Source organism: Boleophthalmus pectinirostris, unplaced genomic scaffold (assembly GCF_026225935.1).
Source record: "Boleophthalmus pectinirostris isolate CB_2022bp ecotype Guang Dong unplaced genomic scaffold, ASM2622593v1 HiC_scaffold_18, whole genome shotgun sequence".
In the NCBI taxonomy this organism is placed as follows: domain Eukaryota; kingdom Metazoa; phylum Chordata; class Actinopteri; order Gobiiformes; family Gobiidae; genus Boleophthalmus; species Boleophthalmus pectinirostris.
Window position 1 is genome coordinate 17,273,569 of NW_026571133.1, and position 16,944 is coordinate 17,290,512.

A 16,944-nucleotide genomic window follows, 5' to 3' on the forward strand; every position below is an offset into this window, starting at 1 on the left:
AGTGAGAGTTTTTTTTTTTTTTCTTCTTTAATAATTCCATATATCTTGCTTCAGAAATGTGATGTCTTTCGTGTGTATCTAAAGTGTAGGAAGTAGTAAAGTAGAAAAAACAGATTGGATTCCGTCAGCTATGTTTTTTTTTTCTGTCTTAAATATTTCTCTGGAGGGAGGAGCTAACTTTGAAACTGACACGTCCTTTCATTTACAGTAAGGAGTATCTATTTTAGTCTGTTGCACTTTTGTCTACATTCTTTTGCCATGAACCCTACAGACATCTTGACAGTTTTTATCATAATGTGATGGTTCTTCACACAATAATTACAACATTACAGTTTGATATAGTGACCTTCCCTCTCCTGTAAACCAGAATCTGAACCACTGAACATTTACTGTTTGGTTATATTAATCAGTTATATAACTTTTGTGGAAGCTAGCCACTTCTGAATCCTGTATATTTTGCTCAGGGATAGCTACTTTTGTGTCCCTTAACCACTGGACCATGAGAAGTCCTCCTAAGTCCTAGCCTGAGCCACTGCTATTTAGTGACTGTGAATCTAACCGAGCAACAAACTCCACTATTCACTGTAACTTCATTCTATGGCTTAAGTGCCCAAACATAAAACCCTTCTCACTTGGAGCTCACACTTGGATAAACCCAGAATAGCTTTATACACTCCCATCTCTGCAAAAGTACTATGTAATCTACTGGCTTTAATCCTACATTAGACCTGAAGCCACCAAAGCCACAAGACAGGTTATAAACAACTTTTTAAAGTGAATGTGAAAGGTCATTACAGGTTTTATATTACACACAATTGAGTCTTATGATTTAGGTCATGTTAGAATGTTGTTCTCATCAAAAACATTTCCAAAGTTGTGTTTTGTTTCATTCATGTATGTCTGAGTAATCCTTTATTATTAGTCTGTCTACATCTCCAAGCTCAAAATGCTCTTTTTCACTATGTATTGGTACTTAACAGCCACCTTTTACCTTTAGTTCAGTAGTTATCAGCAATTCCAGGGCTGATATGATCCAAATGATTCTAATGAAGGTGTATGGAGTTTAAAACATAGTGGAGCACTTCCTGAATTACCACATGTAGAGGCTGTGCTATCATTATGCAACAGTAGGTGATTGTCTAGGGCCCCCAAACCTGGAGGGGCCCCCAACCAATTGCCCTGAGTGCCACTAATGGCCAAGGCCTCACAATAATTTGATTTTCTCTCAATATAACATCAAATGAGACTAGTTTATTTTTAAACAAGAAAACACCATCAAAAGATTAGATATCTGACTGTCAAATCTATATTAACTGTCACAGCATTTCCCCCTTTCAGGTTAGAATGGAGTAGTAAGTAACTGTACTAGCAAAAAATAAATAAAACTACTTTCAGCTCTGGTTATCTAGTTATCAAATTAATAAGACAAGTTTCCAATCAACCATAATTCAAATAAAGACGTGGTTGTCTCATAAACAATGAGGGCAAAACAGACAATAAATATTATTTTTAAATCCCCAAAAAATAACAACAACAACAACAAAACTAAAGTTCACCGAGGGCCCCCAAATTGGTAACTCCGCCACTGACCACATTTTGAAAGAAGAGACTCAGCCTAAATATGCAGGGTTTGTGTGTTAAACGTGTGAAAGAAACAAAACACGACTCCAGGTATGTTTTTTGATGAGGTTTAACAAATAAAACAACAAACAAATAAAATAACCGATAAGCTGAGTTAAACTGTGAAGTGACATTGCAGTATATGATATGATAAGCAAAAGTACAAAGTTAATGCTGATATGCCTGTTGAATTAATAACTGGTATTTGGTCTGTCAGTTTTTATTTATTTATATATTTTTTGTACCATTTATTATTTTGTTTTGGGAACAGCAGGCTTCACTTTACTACACAGAAAAAACAGGGTGAAGAGTTGGGAGAGACATTCAGTTAACTGTTAGAGACTGAAATCTAATGTTGCTGAGGCTAGCACAGAGTCTGCTATGTGTGCTGAAATGAAGTGTTTGACCAGCAAATTGTGCGTGTATCCTAAAATTGTTTGTAACTGTTGAGTAAATAAAATAGAAATAAAACAGAATTTGCTTCTCAGTCTGTGCAAATAAACAGTAAACATTCCCCTCTTGAGTTCAATATTGTTAACTGCTGAAATCTTGCGGACACATTTTCTAAAAGGTACAGTAATTACCAGCTCTTTCTATTCACTTATAATTGATCAAATCACATGTGGCCCTGATTAAACACCCACTCACACTTCACCATGAATCATGCGTCGGGTGAACTTGGCGTAAATGTGATCATGGCCCCCGCTCTATCTCCACTGCTCAGGATGGCAGTAATGGGAGATTCATCTTTTCTACAATGAATAAGTGGGGCGTTGGGGGTTCTCTCTGTTCCCACAGTGTTATTTTAGGCACAGACATGATTGAGGAGTCACCAGGCTGTCTACAATAGGATTTATTAGCACTGATATCAGGGGTGAGTAAAGGATACAAGTGGAGGAGTAGTGAGGCGACTCTCAGATCAGAAGAGCTGAGCAGTGGACTGGGAACTGTGAAACGTAGAGAAATGTAAAATAAAGGGCTCATAAGTAGGAGGAGTAGAAAGAAAAAAGAAGAAAACTGGTGTGAGAAAAAATTTTTAGGTTCGATTGTTTTTTTGTTTTTTTTTCCTTTCTTTCTTTTAGCTATTTGAGTTCATGTTCAAGGGCTGAATAAGTCATCTGCTTACAATTTATTTTGTCTTCTGTGCTCTCAGGTCTCTCTCTCTCTTTGTCTTTCTCTCTCACCACTTGTACATCTACATCACCAGATGTTTTCATTTCATCTCAACCAGAACAAGAAGAGATAAAGATCTTACTCCTGACCAGAAAGACATGATTGTATTGGGAAATTATTAATGATAGAGATCACATATAAAGTATTATGGTAAAATTGAGTTCTATTATTTATTTGTGACCTTGTTCTATTATTTATTTGTGACCTTGACAAGATGCTTCACCCGCCATGCCATACAAAAAATTAGTTGATCAGCATATAGTGGGGCCATAAGATTTATAGTCTGATGCAGTGTTTGATAAAGTCTTTCTTATGTCGTGTTTATTATCCGTGTTTGAAGAAAAGTAGTTTGCTCACAGGAAATAAAAAGACTGAAAGTGTCTCATGGGTTGTTTTAATCTGTCTGAAGTATCCACTACACTGGCAGGAACACCTTTTTTTTCTTGACTTTGACTCTGACTAACAAAAGTGAAGAGCTGTAAATTAATTACTCTGCCATTAACACACAAATCTTTCATTTATTGTTATTGCAACACAATGACTCAAAATAAGGAAATAAGGAAATAAGGATAGGATATATATATATATATAATATTTCTGTCCAATTCGGCAGGATTAGAAATTAAATCAGCTCTGGATAATTGCAATGTCTCACTTTAATTTGCCATTTCTATTATTTACATGTTTGTTATGGCCTCCCCGGATGATTTTTAGTATCTTCTACACAATGCTGTAGTGTAAAACAGTGTTTTACAGCAACGAAGTGCTGCATATCAAGCTGTGTCTGATTTTTGAAACTTGGTGCAGCAAGACATCCATAAATCTTTTTGATTAAATAATAATAATAATAATAATAATAATAATAATAATAATAATAATAATAATAATAATAAAATTCAGTCAATTACAGTCACATGAGCAGTATAAATTCCATAAAATCACAAATTTCTTCCATTAGAAATTAATATTAATGAGAGAATTCATTTTATATTAATAAGGGAAGTTTGGTTATCTAGTTAACATCTATAATAATAATAATAATGCCTGCCTCTCAAAGTTCTACACTGCAGTCATTATTCATTCGTGCCATAGCCAGTGTAGCCAATCTGCTGATCATATTACTGTTTAAAATATTTTTGTTTCCAGGCAGTCAAGGGTGACCTGCCAAGCACCTGCCAGTAAAGGAGTTGATACTTTTTACAGACAAAAGATAACTGGTTCAGAGGTTTATGTACGAGTTCATGAAGTTTAGGAATGCATAAAATGTTGTAGATGATGGGAAACAAAGAGATCACATGACAGCAAACCAACTGGTTTTACAAGAAATGTCTTATCTAATCTTTCACCACTATATATATTCTCTCTCCTGTCTTGAGTCACGGCAAGGACTCGGCATCAAGTTGGAGAAGACTAAGTATATCTGAATACATTTTTAGACAAGACAATTGCTTCTGGCTCAGATACCATTTTCTCCTGTTCTATCTACCTGAAAATGTCCAAAGATCCAAGGAGCCTCCCCTGTAAGCACAGCAGCTGTAAAAACTGTCAGAAGACATGGAAAGTGGACAAACTTTGTCCAGCTTGCCTGAAGTCCTCCTCGAACAACCCGCTTCTGAATCAGGATGACGAAATCCTTAGCTACAGTTTAGAGGACAGCGATGATCATCTATGTCCACTGCACCTGCAGAAGCTAGAGTTCTTTTGTCTGGATCATGAGCAGCCTGTGTGTTATGTATGCAAAGACACACGAGCACACAGGTTCCACAGATTCAGTTCAATGCACACAGCACTGCCAGATCTGAGGGGCAAGATGCAAAGGGCTCTGGACATCCTCAGGGACAGACTCAAGGTATGTTCAACATTCATTTTATATCATATAGACCAGGGGTGGGCATTTTTTTCCATGGGGCCACATGAGAAACAGATCATGTTGTGAAGGGCAGGACCAAAATGCTTAACACAATTCTGCATAATATTAATTGTAGGCACACTTGTCTTGATTTATGTATTGCGTAATTTTATACGTGGAGAAAAAAAAAAAAAAAAAAACACCTCTAAAATCAATGCCGCTTTAGTCCATGCCTGATGTAAAATGTTAACATATGTATATTTTGTTATTCCAAATTAGCTTAAACAGGCTGGTCAGAGTCAACCATATAGACTGTGTCATTTCACAGTAATTAAAAGTACTTTTAGCCAAGCAGTATGCTCTTCATGTTCATGTTCAATGTACAAGTGTAATTTTGGGTTGTTAAATAAATGCACAAAAACAATAACAATTATTGCAACCTGTAAAATAATTTACAAAAAGGTGTGCCTAAATTAACATTGAGTTATGTTCTAATGGAAAGAATCAAATCAAATACATATTTTACCTTCACTCAAAATATCATCTTTCCTTTCTGAGCCATGATCAAAATCTATTTGATGATTTTATCATCAAATTGCTCAATGAAAGTCAATGAAACAACATTTTCTTGCAATACAAGTAAATGTAAATAAATGTAATAATGATTTTCTTTACCATCAGAGTCTGAATAAATGCCAAGACCAGTGCATCACAGCAGCGGCTCATATCAGAGCACAGGCCCAGCTCACAGAGATGCAGATCCAGGCTCAGTTCAGGAGACTCCATAAGTTTTTACAAGACGAAGAAGCAACCCGAATCCAGGCACTGAGGGAGGAAGAGTTGAAGAAGACTCAAGACATGACAGACAAGATGATGGCCATAATGAATGATATCACATCCCTGACCGAGACCATCAGAGCATCAGAGCAACAGCTCAAAACCAATGATTCCTTGTTTCCTCTTGGGTACAAGGATGTGATAGACAAAGCATATCGCAGTCTCCTGATAAATGTTCCAAATCTGGGGGCTAAAGTGTTGCTGGATCAGGCCAAACATGTAGGCAACATGGCATTTCACATCTGGAGCAAAATGAAGCATGTGGTTCAGTTTAGTCCTGTCATCCTAGATCCAAACACAGCACACCCTCAGCTCATGATCTCTGAGGACCTCTGCAGCGTGGGGCAAACCAGGAAACTCAATCTACCCCAGAATCCAGAAAGGTTCACCTGTTATACCCGTGTCCAGGCATGGGAGGGGTGGAGCCAAGGGTCCCATAGCTGGATAGTGGAGGTGCCTGATGACTCCTACTGGGTGATAGGGGTGGCTAGTGAATCGGTTCTGGGAAAAGGCACAATTCTAAAAGGATTCTGGGAAATTGTTGTGATGAATGGAAAATACAAAGCCTATGCTGGGCTCGGAAGCTGCAATGAACTGAATGTAAAGAAGAAGGTGGAGAAAGTGAGAGTTAAGCTGAACTTTGACACAGGGAGACTGTCCTTTTATTATGCAGGAACAAGGAAACTCATACACAGGTTTACGTACAACTTCAACGAAAAGTTGTTTCCATATTTTGAGACTCACAGTAATGTCAAACTGAATATTCTACCAGTATCTACAATTGATCTGAAGATTACCAGACAATGATGCATTACTTGATTATATTTTTTCTCACTGATTGTAACTCGTCTGTCAGAATATTATCAGTGTAAGAACAAATGAAATATGTTATGTGACTAAAGTCATTTACAATGTGGCACATTTCTATTTTTATTTTTTTGTATTATTATTAAAATGTTGCATCATAATTCTGTATGCATACCTGAAGATCTATTAAATGTATTTGTTATATCTATTCTAAAATATATTTCCACAGCATAGCTATTGTCTTTTTGGTGTTACTCTGTAAGTATTATGAAGTCTTACCATTACCTTACCATGGGATAGGTTTAGTAACCATGGACCACCTTGTGGTGGCCACCACTTTCAAGGGCACATAATTTGTCCTTATCAGATCACACGCAGATTGCTGTAATCTTTTATCTGGACAGACATCATAAATTAGAGCTCCTCTTTTCCATTAGCTGTGTCTTTAACAGCATTATAGAGGTGTGCTGTCAGCATGTCCGCTGTGTGTGGCTCTGATAATGTCTTTGAGATATAAAAACACTGGGATTCCCTGTGTCTCCTATGTCCTCCTGGTCCATTAGCCCACAGGAGGACAGAAGACAGCAGCTGCATGTGTGACAAATGACTGCATCTGTTCTCACTGTAAGCCAATAAGGGGCGCCCACCATTATAGTTACAGTTTAGTTTTGGATACAATGAATAAATAGTCTAATAATTGATATACATTTTTTTGTAAGAAAATGTGTTCAGATGGCCCACAAAGGACATAAAAAGAAGGCAATTATTATGAAGTGCAAGTGTTCAGAAACTCTTTTGTCTTCATCACTCATCATAAAGAAATATAAAAACATAATCTGCTCCACACAGACTTTAGCATTAGGTGCTTTTGCATTTTTATGATGAACCAGGGACTCTCCTTTGCCCCTTTCACCATCACCAATCTGTGTATGCCAACTTTTAATTATATTTGATGAGTTTCCATAAAAAGTCCATTTCTGATGGTGTCTGGGGTTTTATTAGAGCTTTGCTGCTTCCTGCATTGCAGTCAATAGACAGCACAAATTCCCATCAGCCTCTGGATCTCTATATATCTGAGAGATAGGTCCAGCATAGCCTCCAGAGGTCAGTACTATATTTTTCTGCCTCTGTACCTCCTTTTTTAATACTTCTATTCAAGTCTGACAGCTAAGCAAAGCAACACTACCAACGCAGTGGATGGTGCAGTTCTATACAATCATCCATTCATCCATCCTCACCTCCTCCATCACTGCATGGTGCCCCGGGGTCACTGCCTGCGACACACAGAGATTGCAGTGCATTGTGGGTCTGCTGAGAAGGTGACCAGCTGCAGCCTCCCATCTCTCCAGGACCTGTACTTCTCCAGGATTCGGGGGTGAGCAGGTTGGATGACAGCTGACCCTTCTCATCCTATACAGGGAGTATGTGACTACTGCGCATGTCTCCTGCAGAAAGAGCCAGTGTCCTGTCTGGTATCATGTCAGTGTCTTGTAGGATTTCAGTAGATTTCAGGCTCTCCAAGGGGGCGGGGCTAGTTCATTCATCAGGTATTAGTGGACTGAAGTTTGAGATATTTTTTCTCGTCATTTACACACTCACCTGCATTTACCGCATACGGGTCATTAAGTTGTATCCCACTCACTAATGTTATTTTAGCATCATAACTTACTTTATCACATTATAAACTGTTTAAGCGTGCTGACAGCAGCGCTAGCTAACATTGCAGCTTCATGTTAGCCACAGAGACAGCGGCTCTTTCTGCATTTAGCGCATCTGCTGTGTTGATAAACAAATAATCTGTCTATACACAAACTATTTGAGCCACTCCCCTTGACCTCTCATTTCTAATTATCCAATTATCTTATCTAATATCTTTACTATGCCTCCCCATTGACCCTAAAGATATTGCATGGAGACAAGCAGGGCATGCCACCAGGTTACAGGTCAGATGAGTGGAGAACTGATCCAAATCATGGTATGAATGAAGAATGTATCTTTTTCAAGGTGTCGTTAGCAAGAAAAACGGTAAGAAATTCACAATGGACAAGTTAATGCCACACAGTGAAACATTTATTTTTATTATTTTATTTATTTATTTAAATAAATAAGTGCATATTAATGAACATTGCAGTGTGAATATGCCAGATAATAGTAAAAATGCTAATTTTCATTGGTGGTCATTGGCAGGTAATATCACAAATCATCCTATGTAAAGCAAAAACATCAAATGTTGTTCCCTGACAATGCCAGAAAAGCTTATTCTGATGCGCTGGTGTATAAATAATTGTGTTTCTGTTCATTTTTGTGTGTACCTTTCCTTTGTGATATGCGACTCATATTGAAGCCCTCTTATCACCACAGTGAATCTATCCCCAAACAGACCAGGCCCGTTCCTTCAGCTCACAGGCAAATATGGCTCATTACATTTTTCATGTTGTTTGTAATTGCTTGGCACTCTCAACACGTCAAGAGCAAGTCATTTTCCACAGTCTTGTCTTGTGTTTGCCGCCATGGGATCTGACTGAGAGCCGAATCAAACATGTTTTTATTTTCACTGACTGTGCGCGTCTGGTATGACACAGGCCCAAGAGAGAGATGTAACACATGGGGATGGCTCCAAAGGATGTTGTAATTTGAATACATTGGATTATGTAACATGTTATGTTATGCAATGTGATCCACAACTATAGCAGTCATATTCTCATATTCAATTTCAAGTTTTATTCTCAAGGTCTATAGTATCCTGTACATATTTACTACTATGTAGCTCTTTCAAACCAAGGCTATGAGTAGTAGGCAAAACTGTACTTGGAAAATGATTGAAGCAGCAGGTGTAATAATAATGTTCAAAATGTTCAGGTTCCCATGGGTAAACTCTACATGCATTTTACTCGGAGTCTACTCCCTATAACTCAAGACTCCCTAATACAACGAAATATCACTAAATCTCTATTTCTCTCAAACTTTAATCATCAAAAAAGTAAAAATGAAAGCAAGCATGTTCTTTTGTTGTACATAGTGAATGTTCAGCTGATTCCCCAACAGTGATATTAACACACTTTGATTGGACGTGTAAAAATGTCTACCACCGTGAGAGTTGGAGAGAGAATACTAAAAATGTAATCCATAAATCAGAACACAGAGTTGTTTTAAATATTGAGTGAGTTTCTGGCAGGTCTCATCGACTCACTGACAACACAACATCAGAGGAACACTGCGATCTGGCACTCGCTTCAGTCCAGGCTGTGGTTTAACAGTCTACATGCTGGGAGTGTATTTACAAGTCATTTACTCTCAGAGGGGGGCTGGCACTGGTCTGTGGACACAGTGGTGAGTTATAGTATCACTGTTTTTATTGATTCATAGTTTCTCATTGCATAGATCAGTGGTTCTTAGATTGTGGAACGGGAATCATTAGTTCTGGGCAAACATCTTCTGCTCAAGCCTGGTGTCCACTGCACGATTTCGCTTCATCATTATATGATTTTTGCATGTCACACCACACAACATGAGAAATTAAAACTATAAAACAGTTCAGTGGACACTCAGCTTTAAACATGCGCTTTTTTCTACCATTACGATTAACAACAAAAACACATACAGTAGTCATACCAAGATTAACTTTTTTTTTAAATTTTTTTTTTTTTTTTTTTTAGATTTATTGTACAAAATACAACTTAACTTTGACAGAGCAAATCTGTAGTATAGACACATTCTCACATCCATACCAATAAAAACATTAAATAAATAGATTATAGCACTGAGTCCCTTCAGGCCTTTTATCTTGTGGGTAGAGGTTGTTGTGCAGCCTTTGTGTGTGTGAGGGGAGTTTGAAGCTGAGGAAAGAGTATGGAAGAGGTAGTTCCCTGGGTGTGTAGGGTTCTGCAGAATATTGGAGGCCTGTGTGTGGAGAGGTGAAGAGTAGACGGCAGCCACGTTTGGGAGCTGTTCTCACTGGCTGCAGGTCCTTCTTTCTAGCAGCTGTGCAGGCTCCATACCATGATGTGCAGCAGTACGTCAGAACACTTTCAGTGGTACACTGGTGGAAGTTGGTCAGCAGTTTCTGGGAGAGCCTATTCTGGTGAGTGTTCGCAGAAAAAACTGTCTCTTCTGGGCACGCTTTATAATGCTGGCGGTGTTTAGGCTCTAGGTCAGGTCCTCACTGATCTGCACTAGCCAGGCTGGCGTCAATTAGTGCCTCCGCTCAATTTCATTTCTCTCCAGCAATTAGGTCAGGAATCAAAATACAATAGACAGTTCGCAAAAACCCCGGAAGTGCAAGTTCCGGCACCAGCCAATCAGCGAAAATCATATATTCAGTGTTGTCAATAATTTCAGAGATTGAGGATTTAAAGCCAGAATAAAGAGAATATTTGGTGAATTTAATCAAGGGGAAAGACGTTATTGCCCTTCTTCCCCCGGATTTGGGGAAAACCTTAATATACCGGTTAGCCCCGTTAGTGGCGCATTACATACGTGACTACCAAATAGCAGCGATTGGTTAAATGATAAAAAGTACCCACCTACTGTTGAGTGAACAAATTTTAAGACTGTGAGGTCAGACGGTTTCTACAAAGTGAAACCGGCTGATGAATCAGGCTAGATCTGCACACCCAGGAACGTAAAATTGGGGACCTTCTCTACCTCCTCTCCATTGATGCAGAGGCCATTGTGATGATGAATTTGTTTGTTTTTCCAATAGTCAGTCACGATTTCTTTAGTCTTCTTTGTATGTAAATATGTTATGCTTTCGCTATACTGTAATGATATTCCTCTTTTTGATACCAACAATTTAGTTTGATCGATATATGAAAGGAAGATTGACCAGCGGAATATGCTGTGGTCCCATTCATGTCTCATAACCTTGTGGCTATAATTTGTCTGAATCAGCTAAACTAATAAGTAAGTAAATTCCTTGATTGAGTTTTTATTTTCGTTGCATAAAATACATTTGTGATAAACTGCAGCAACCGTATTCAAACAAGGTCCAACAGCACAACTCCGCTGACTTTACTGACATGCCCACACGCACAGAACAGCCACAAATGTCTCATCTCAACGAAGGGTGCAGCCTACGCCTCGTTTTCCTCTAAATGATTTATCTGCTGTGATTTGGGAGAAATGATTGTGTGTAATGAAAAAGACAGAAGATGATTTTTTTATTCACGGAGGGGACAAAGCGGGCCATGGCCTGTTCTTGGCGGGAGACAGCTCATATAAACACCGTGGATGAGTTTGGAGTTTTCCCATTAGCCCTTTGCACCCTTTCATCATCTCCACTCTGCACCGGGCACGCTCAGACAGACTGTCCATCTAATAACGGCCTTCGAATTCTCCGCACATCGCCACAGAGACCATCACACCAAATATTTCTGTCGCCGTTGCTCCTTAATCAATTTACAGGTCGTGAGCTTCAGTTTAGCTCTGTGATTATTGTTAAGGGAGGCGGGCGATGGTGAGGAGCCCCCCCACACCTCTGCGCCACCACGACAGATTGAGCGATAAAGTCGTCCCAGCTAGCGAAGCCGCCCTGATTTAGCGCCTCTCGTAAAATTGCTACTTATTTTTCTCTTTGCGCTGCTCACTCAAGTGCAATGTCATAAACTTCTCAAGTGTTTTTCTTTTTTTTTTTTCTGAGAGAGATTTAAGGCGCGAGGTCAAAGGGGTCACCGCGCTGGGCTGTGGGAAAGTCAGTGATCATCAAGTGCCTGTCTCTCAAGTTAGAATTTCGATTTGAACGCCAATGAAATGACTGCTCTACCAGAACTGACTCACTCCAGTAGAAGAACTTACAACAATTTCATTTTCATAAGACTTAAGTGGATATTCAGTGCCTCCTGGCCTCTCCATCTCTCTGTATTGTGTGTAAATCTCTGTAACACTGAGGAGATTGCCTTGATGTTATTATTTGAATGTTAGTGAGCAAGTTATTTGAGATGCAATGCTGGAGAGGGTCACAAGAGCGCTCGATGGCGTGATTGGCATGAAAAAGGGAGTTTGAGTATTTAACTAGTTATAAATTAAATGAATACTGCTCATTCCAGTCTTTCAGTATTAGAACTATAGCTGTAGTAGAAGTCCAATGAGGTTCAGTTGGTCTTCTGATCATTTATTCTAATTTCTGATTCTTTTTTCTGAGTTACTTTCCTCAGTGGTCATATGATGTTGCTGTGACGGGTCTGGTCAGTTGATTTAATTTTCTGGAGGGAGTTATCTATGTTATAATGTTGTTTTCTCATCAAAAACATACCTGGAGTTGTGTTTTCTTTCATTCACACACATGCACACACACAAATTCTTCATATTTAGACTGAGGCTCTGTTCTACCTTGTGATGTCATGTAGTAATATCAGAAGTGCTCCACTGTGTTTTAAAATTCCATACACATTCACTAGAATCATTTGGATAATATCAGCCAGGGAATTTGGCAATCTCTGCCAGACAAAAGGTAAAGGTGAAAGCTACCACTGCATGACATTGCAAGGTGGAACAGAGCATTTTGAGGTTTGGAGATGTAGATAGCGTAATAATGAGAAAGTGTTACTCATGTGAATGAAAGAAACACAACTCCGGGTAGGGTTTTGTTAAGGTAATATTATAACATGGCTTAAAGTTCACAAGACTCAATTTAGTGTAATATATGACCTTTAATCTGGTGATGTTTGTCTTCTGTACCAATGATATTTGCTTTGTCCCAGTCCATAATGTCGTTCTCTCTTTACAATCATCAGAAATGGCTGATTTGAGTTGTTTCTGAATCCGTGTTCCATTCATTTATTCATTTTTCAAAATAAAACCAAAAATAAGAAAAACAACTATTTTCTTCATTATTTGTTGATAACGTTTATTTATTTATTTTTATTTTTTTTATTCTTTTGTCTGTTTGTTTTTTTCAGTTTTTGATTTTGTGTATAAATGAATAATGGAAAAACTGATAACGGTCGTTTCCCATTTCTGTGACTTAAACTGTGATGCAGGACTTTTGCTCCACATATGGACTGAACTAGGATTGAACCAGTACTAAAACAGGACTAAACCAGTCTTTGTCCTGTTCTCTGTCCCAGTCCCGGTCTCAGTCCTGGAATCAGTTCGGCATTGCAGTTTAAGTCAAGGAAAAGGGAAAAGGCCGTTGTCTGTTTTTTCCATAATTAATTTAAACAAAAAATTGAAAATTGAAAAAAAATCATCGTTAATCTTTTTTTTTCATTTTGGTTTTGGAGCCAATTAATTTTCTTTTTTTTTTTTCTTTTCTTTTTTTTTTTTTCTTACTTTTGGTTTTATTTTGAAAAATCGAATGAATGAATGATACATGGATTTGTCTCTTCTGCTTCCTGTTTTGTTGCTTCTGTCCTGTGTTACTTATTACAACCTGCAGGGTATTTTGTATATGACATGACATTTGTGCTACAGGTCTATTTCATCTTTTGGGTGGACAAGTTACCTGAGTTTTGTTCGGTTTTACTGGTGTGTTTATACAGTGTTTTCTTAGGTCTGTAGCTGTAGTAGCAGTTGCTCAGGCTCCTCCATAATATTGTATTAAATGAGCACAGTTTTTCTGGTATGAGGTCCATCACTTGTTTGACTCCACAGAGAAGTGATTGCTTTGGCGTGTTCTTGTCTATCTTGCAGTTGTTCAATTGTAGATGTTTTTATTGCTCAAAAATACCCTCTTAAATAATAAAATGGAAATGAAAATAAGCAGGTGGCAGATCCTCCATCACAAAATTTACATTAGAGCACTTTTGAATTTTCCAGGGATTGATATTTATTTATTTGTTATAGAGTGTTAGTATTTACACTTTTCTCTGACAACTTTTTACATGCCCGAGTCATATTTTCATCCAAACAAGCGTACATTTGGGTGATGTATTGACTGATTCATTATTTTAACAATATCATTTGCATTTTCAGGATAATGCCAGACTTGCTCTTTTAGTTCATATTTTAATTGCTTCCCCTTCAGAGGAGTTCAAAGTTATCCTGTGCCCATGACTTTCCCAGAAGCCTTGGTGACATTTTTTTCAAACTCTCTCCCCGAGCGATGTACCCTCTGGCGCCAGCTAAACACCCTAATTTAATGTGTTGCCAGCCGACATGTTTTCTTTGATTTCCAGTCCTGTCAAAACACCAAAGACACTGTTTTTGAAAAAGACGAAGAAAGAAAGAACAAGCAGGTTTGGGTATTTGAGCTCTCCAAGGATAGGAGAGAGAGACATGCTGCGGATTCTTAACCAAGCAAAGACAGAAAACTTGTCCTCTGCATTTACCTTGATGTTTATATAGCACAAGTAGTATAAAGTATGTTTTGTTCAATATCTAACACCATGTAGTAGTGAATTATTACAAGCCAGTTATACAAAAATTAGCATATGACATTTTCCTCTGTGAAAACTGGTCCCTGATAGCTTCATTAGCCTGAGACTTGGCTGGAGTTTCAACCACAGGGAATACACTGCACTTTATCAGTTTGAATTAAGAAGAGTTTTTGAAGTTTTTGTAGGTATAATAAGAGTTGGATGTAAGTATTTAGTATTTTCATACAAAAAAAATAATAATTTGGAAATACAGTACTCTGGGGTGATCGAGACTGCAGTGATGATCAAGTTTGGTACATTTTAACATCAGACTTCACATACTGACAGCTGTTTTGTCAGCGCTCTGTCAGCTAACTCAGCTATTATGGGATCTACGAAGGACTGAAGTTAATTTCATCTCTAATCTCATGAATAGAATATTTCAGAACATCTTCACATTTACATAACTAAGACAAGTAGTTCATACATTAGAAAACACTTGAAAATTGTGAAATTGTGGTTGAGCTTAGGCTACTGTAAGAAAACTATAAACAAAAGCACATCCATTTCCTCTCAAGTGTCTGATTTAAATTTCATATTACTGACAGTTATATAAGAAAACCTCTTCACCGGGACTGCTATTCTTCCACTCCGTGCTCTTTAAATAAATATTGTATTATATTAATATTGACAAAAGAGCATCAGCACAGAGGACTGGGACCAGAGCTGTACATTTTTAGCTTTTTTTTTTTTTTTTTGTTAGTGACAGTGTGAGTGAGGAAAGCTTGTTTTATATTTCAGTGACTCAGAGTGATTAACATTAACATTTAAAATGGGGGTGTAAAGATTTGAAATGGCAAATACTACTTATTATTACAATGATTTTATTCCACATGGTCAAGGAAATTTGCAAAAAAAAAAAAAAAAAAGAAGAAGCTCAAAGGACATAAATTTGATATAAAAAATATGAAGGCAGTCAGAATGAGATAAGCTAAACCAGGCATGACCATTTTTTCTTGGCTCTAGGGCTTCCAGATGAATTGGCCCATATTACCACAAGCAGTACTTTTTACTGCTAGTTTTTGAAAATCATTCTTGATAAAACCAACTATGAAATATGTCCAAATGAGGATCTAGACATGAATAAAGATCTGGTGTCTCATTCCATCTTGGACATATTTCAATTATTCATAGTATTCACCACCAGTCTATGCCTCTCCATTGGCCCTCTGCTTTGACTGTGTTTTGATATGTGGCTCTTGATGAAAAAAGTTTGGACACCCCTGAGCTAAACTATAGACCTGATGAGTAAATATCCTATCTCTTCTAGTGGATATTTTTTACTAAGAATAGGGAATAGTTTTAGAAGAAGTATGGCTGCATAGTTGCACTTCAGCCCATGGTCTAATAAATGTGGACTGTCCTGAGCAACTGGGCTCTTCCTCTCTTAAAGGCCGCATTAACCTTTCCACATGTGTCAGGCTGTAATAGGTGGCTCTCAGTACCACACAGCACGTGGCATTTGTCTGGACCAAGGAGCAGGGTCCAGTTGCTAAATGCCAGCATTAATGAAGCCGCTCGCCTCTAATCTGCTGATAATGTCCCTTTAACACACCTCCATACAGTCCAGTACAGTCTGTAATCCCACTGTACCACTGCGCACGTGAGGGAGAGGCTGGGTTACTGGTGTTCATAATATTGCATACATTTTCATTAGGTATGTAACAATAACCGAAATATTGTGATATCGTATCGTCAAATAATATCGTAGACCGTCACAATATATTGACTTACAAGTCTCTTTGCTTAAAATAAGAGTTATGGTGTAGCAAAGACAGAGGGAACTACATAGACCATGATCCTTTGCTCCATTTCAGTGCAGACTACATGAAAAAATAACAGTTCTAAGCACTTTTAAGTCTCCGTTCTTTGGATTAAGTCTTGTCAAGGCATTTTAAGAGGAAAAAGTAGCATATTCACAGGTTTAACTGTTTAGCCTCAACAAAATATTGCAGTAAATATTGTACCGTGATATGTACATTGTGAAAATATTGTACCTAGAGACTTGGATATTGTTACATCCCTAATAGTGAGCCTCCCCACCATATTATGAGCTTTCCCACGATATCACAATAAATACTGCACCGTGAGGTTCATACCGTGACGATATCAAGTCGTGAGACTTGGATATTGTTACACCCCTAATTTTCATACTTTTTATTAAAGGTGCATTGTGTAACTTTTCTGGTGGAGAGATCATAGAGATGTTATTGTTTTGTATGGAATGTTTCACAGTATGGCATCAAGCCTTTGTATCTTCATGGAGACCAAACCAGACCAAGTTACAGGTCAGATGTGTGGAGA

The 16,944-nt window shown here is 37.9% G+C and overlaps 1 protein-coding gene across 1 annotated transcript; it reads left to right on the forward strand.

The window, feature by feature from the left end:
* Positions 1-4,190: 4,190 nt before the first annotated feature.
* Positions 4,191-6,286, forward strand: LOC110161449 (zinc-binding protein A33-like). The gene is made up of 2 exons (XM_020926190.1): positions 4,191-4,642; positions 5,324-6,286. Exons 1-2 carry the CDS (start codon positions 4,286-4,288, stop codon positions 6,284-6,286), a joined length of 1,320 nt encoding a protein of 439 aa, XP_020781849.1. The 5' UTR covers positions 4,191-4,285.
* Positions 6,287-16,944: the final 10,658 nt, after the last annotated feature.

Excerpts from the sequence above, each read along its gene's own strand:
- LOC110161449 (XM_020926190.1), top strand. The coding sequence starts at position 4,286 with ATGTCCAAAGATCCAAGGAGCCTCCCCTGTAAGCACAGCAGCTGTAAA. Across the intron at positions 4,643-5,323 it reads TCCTCAGGGACAGACTCAAG|AGTCTGAATAAATGCCAAGA; the intron begins GTATGTTCAACA and ends CTTTACCATCAG.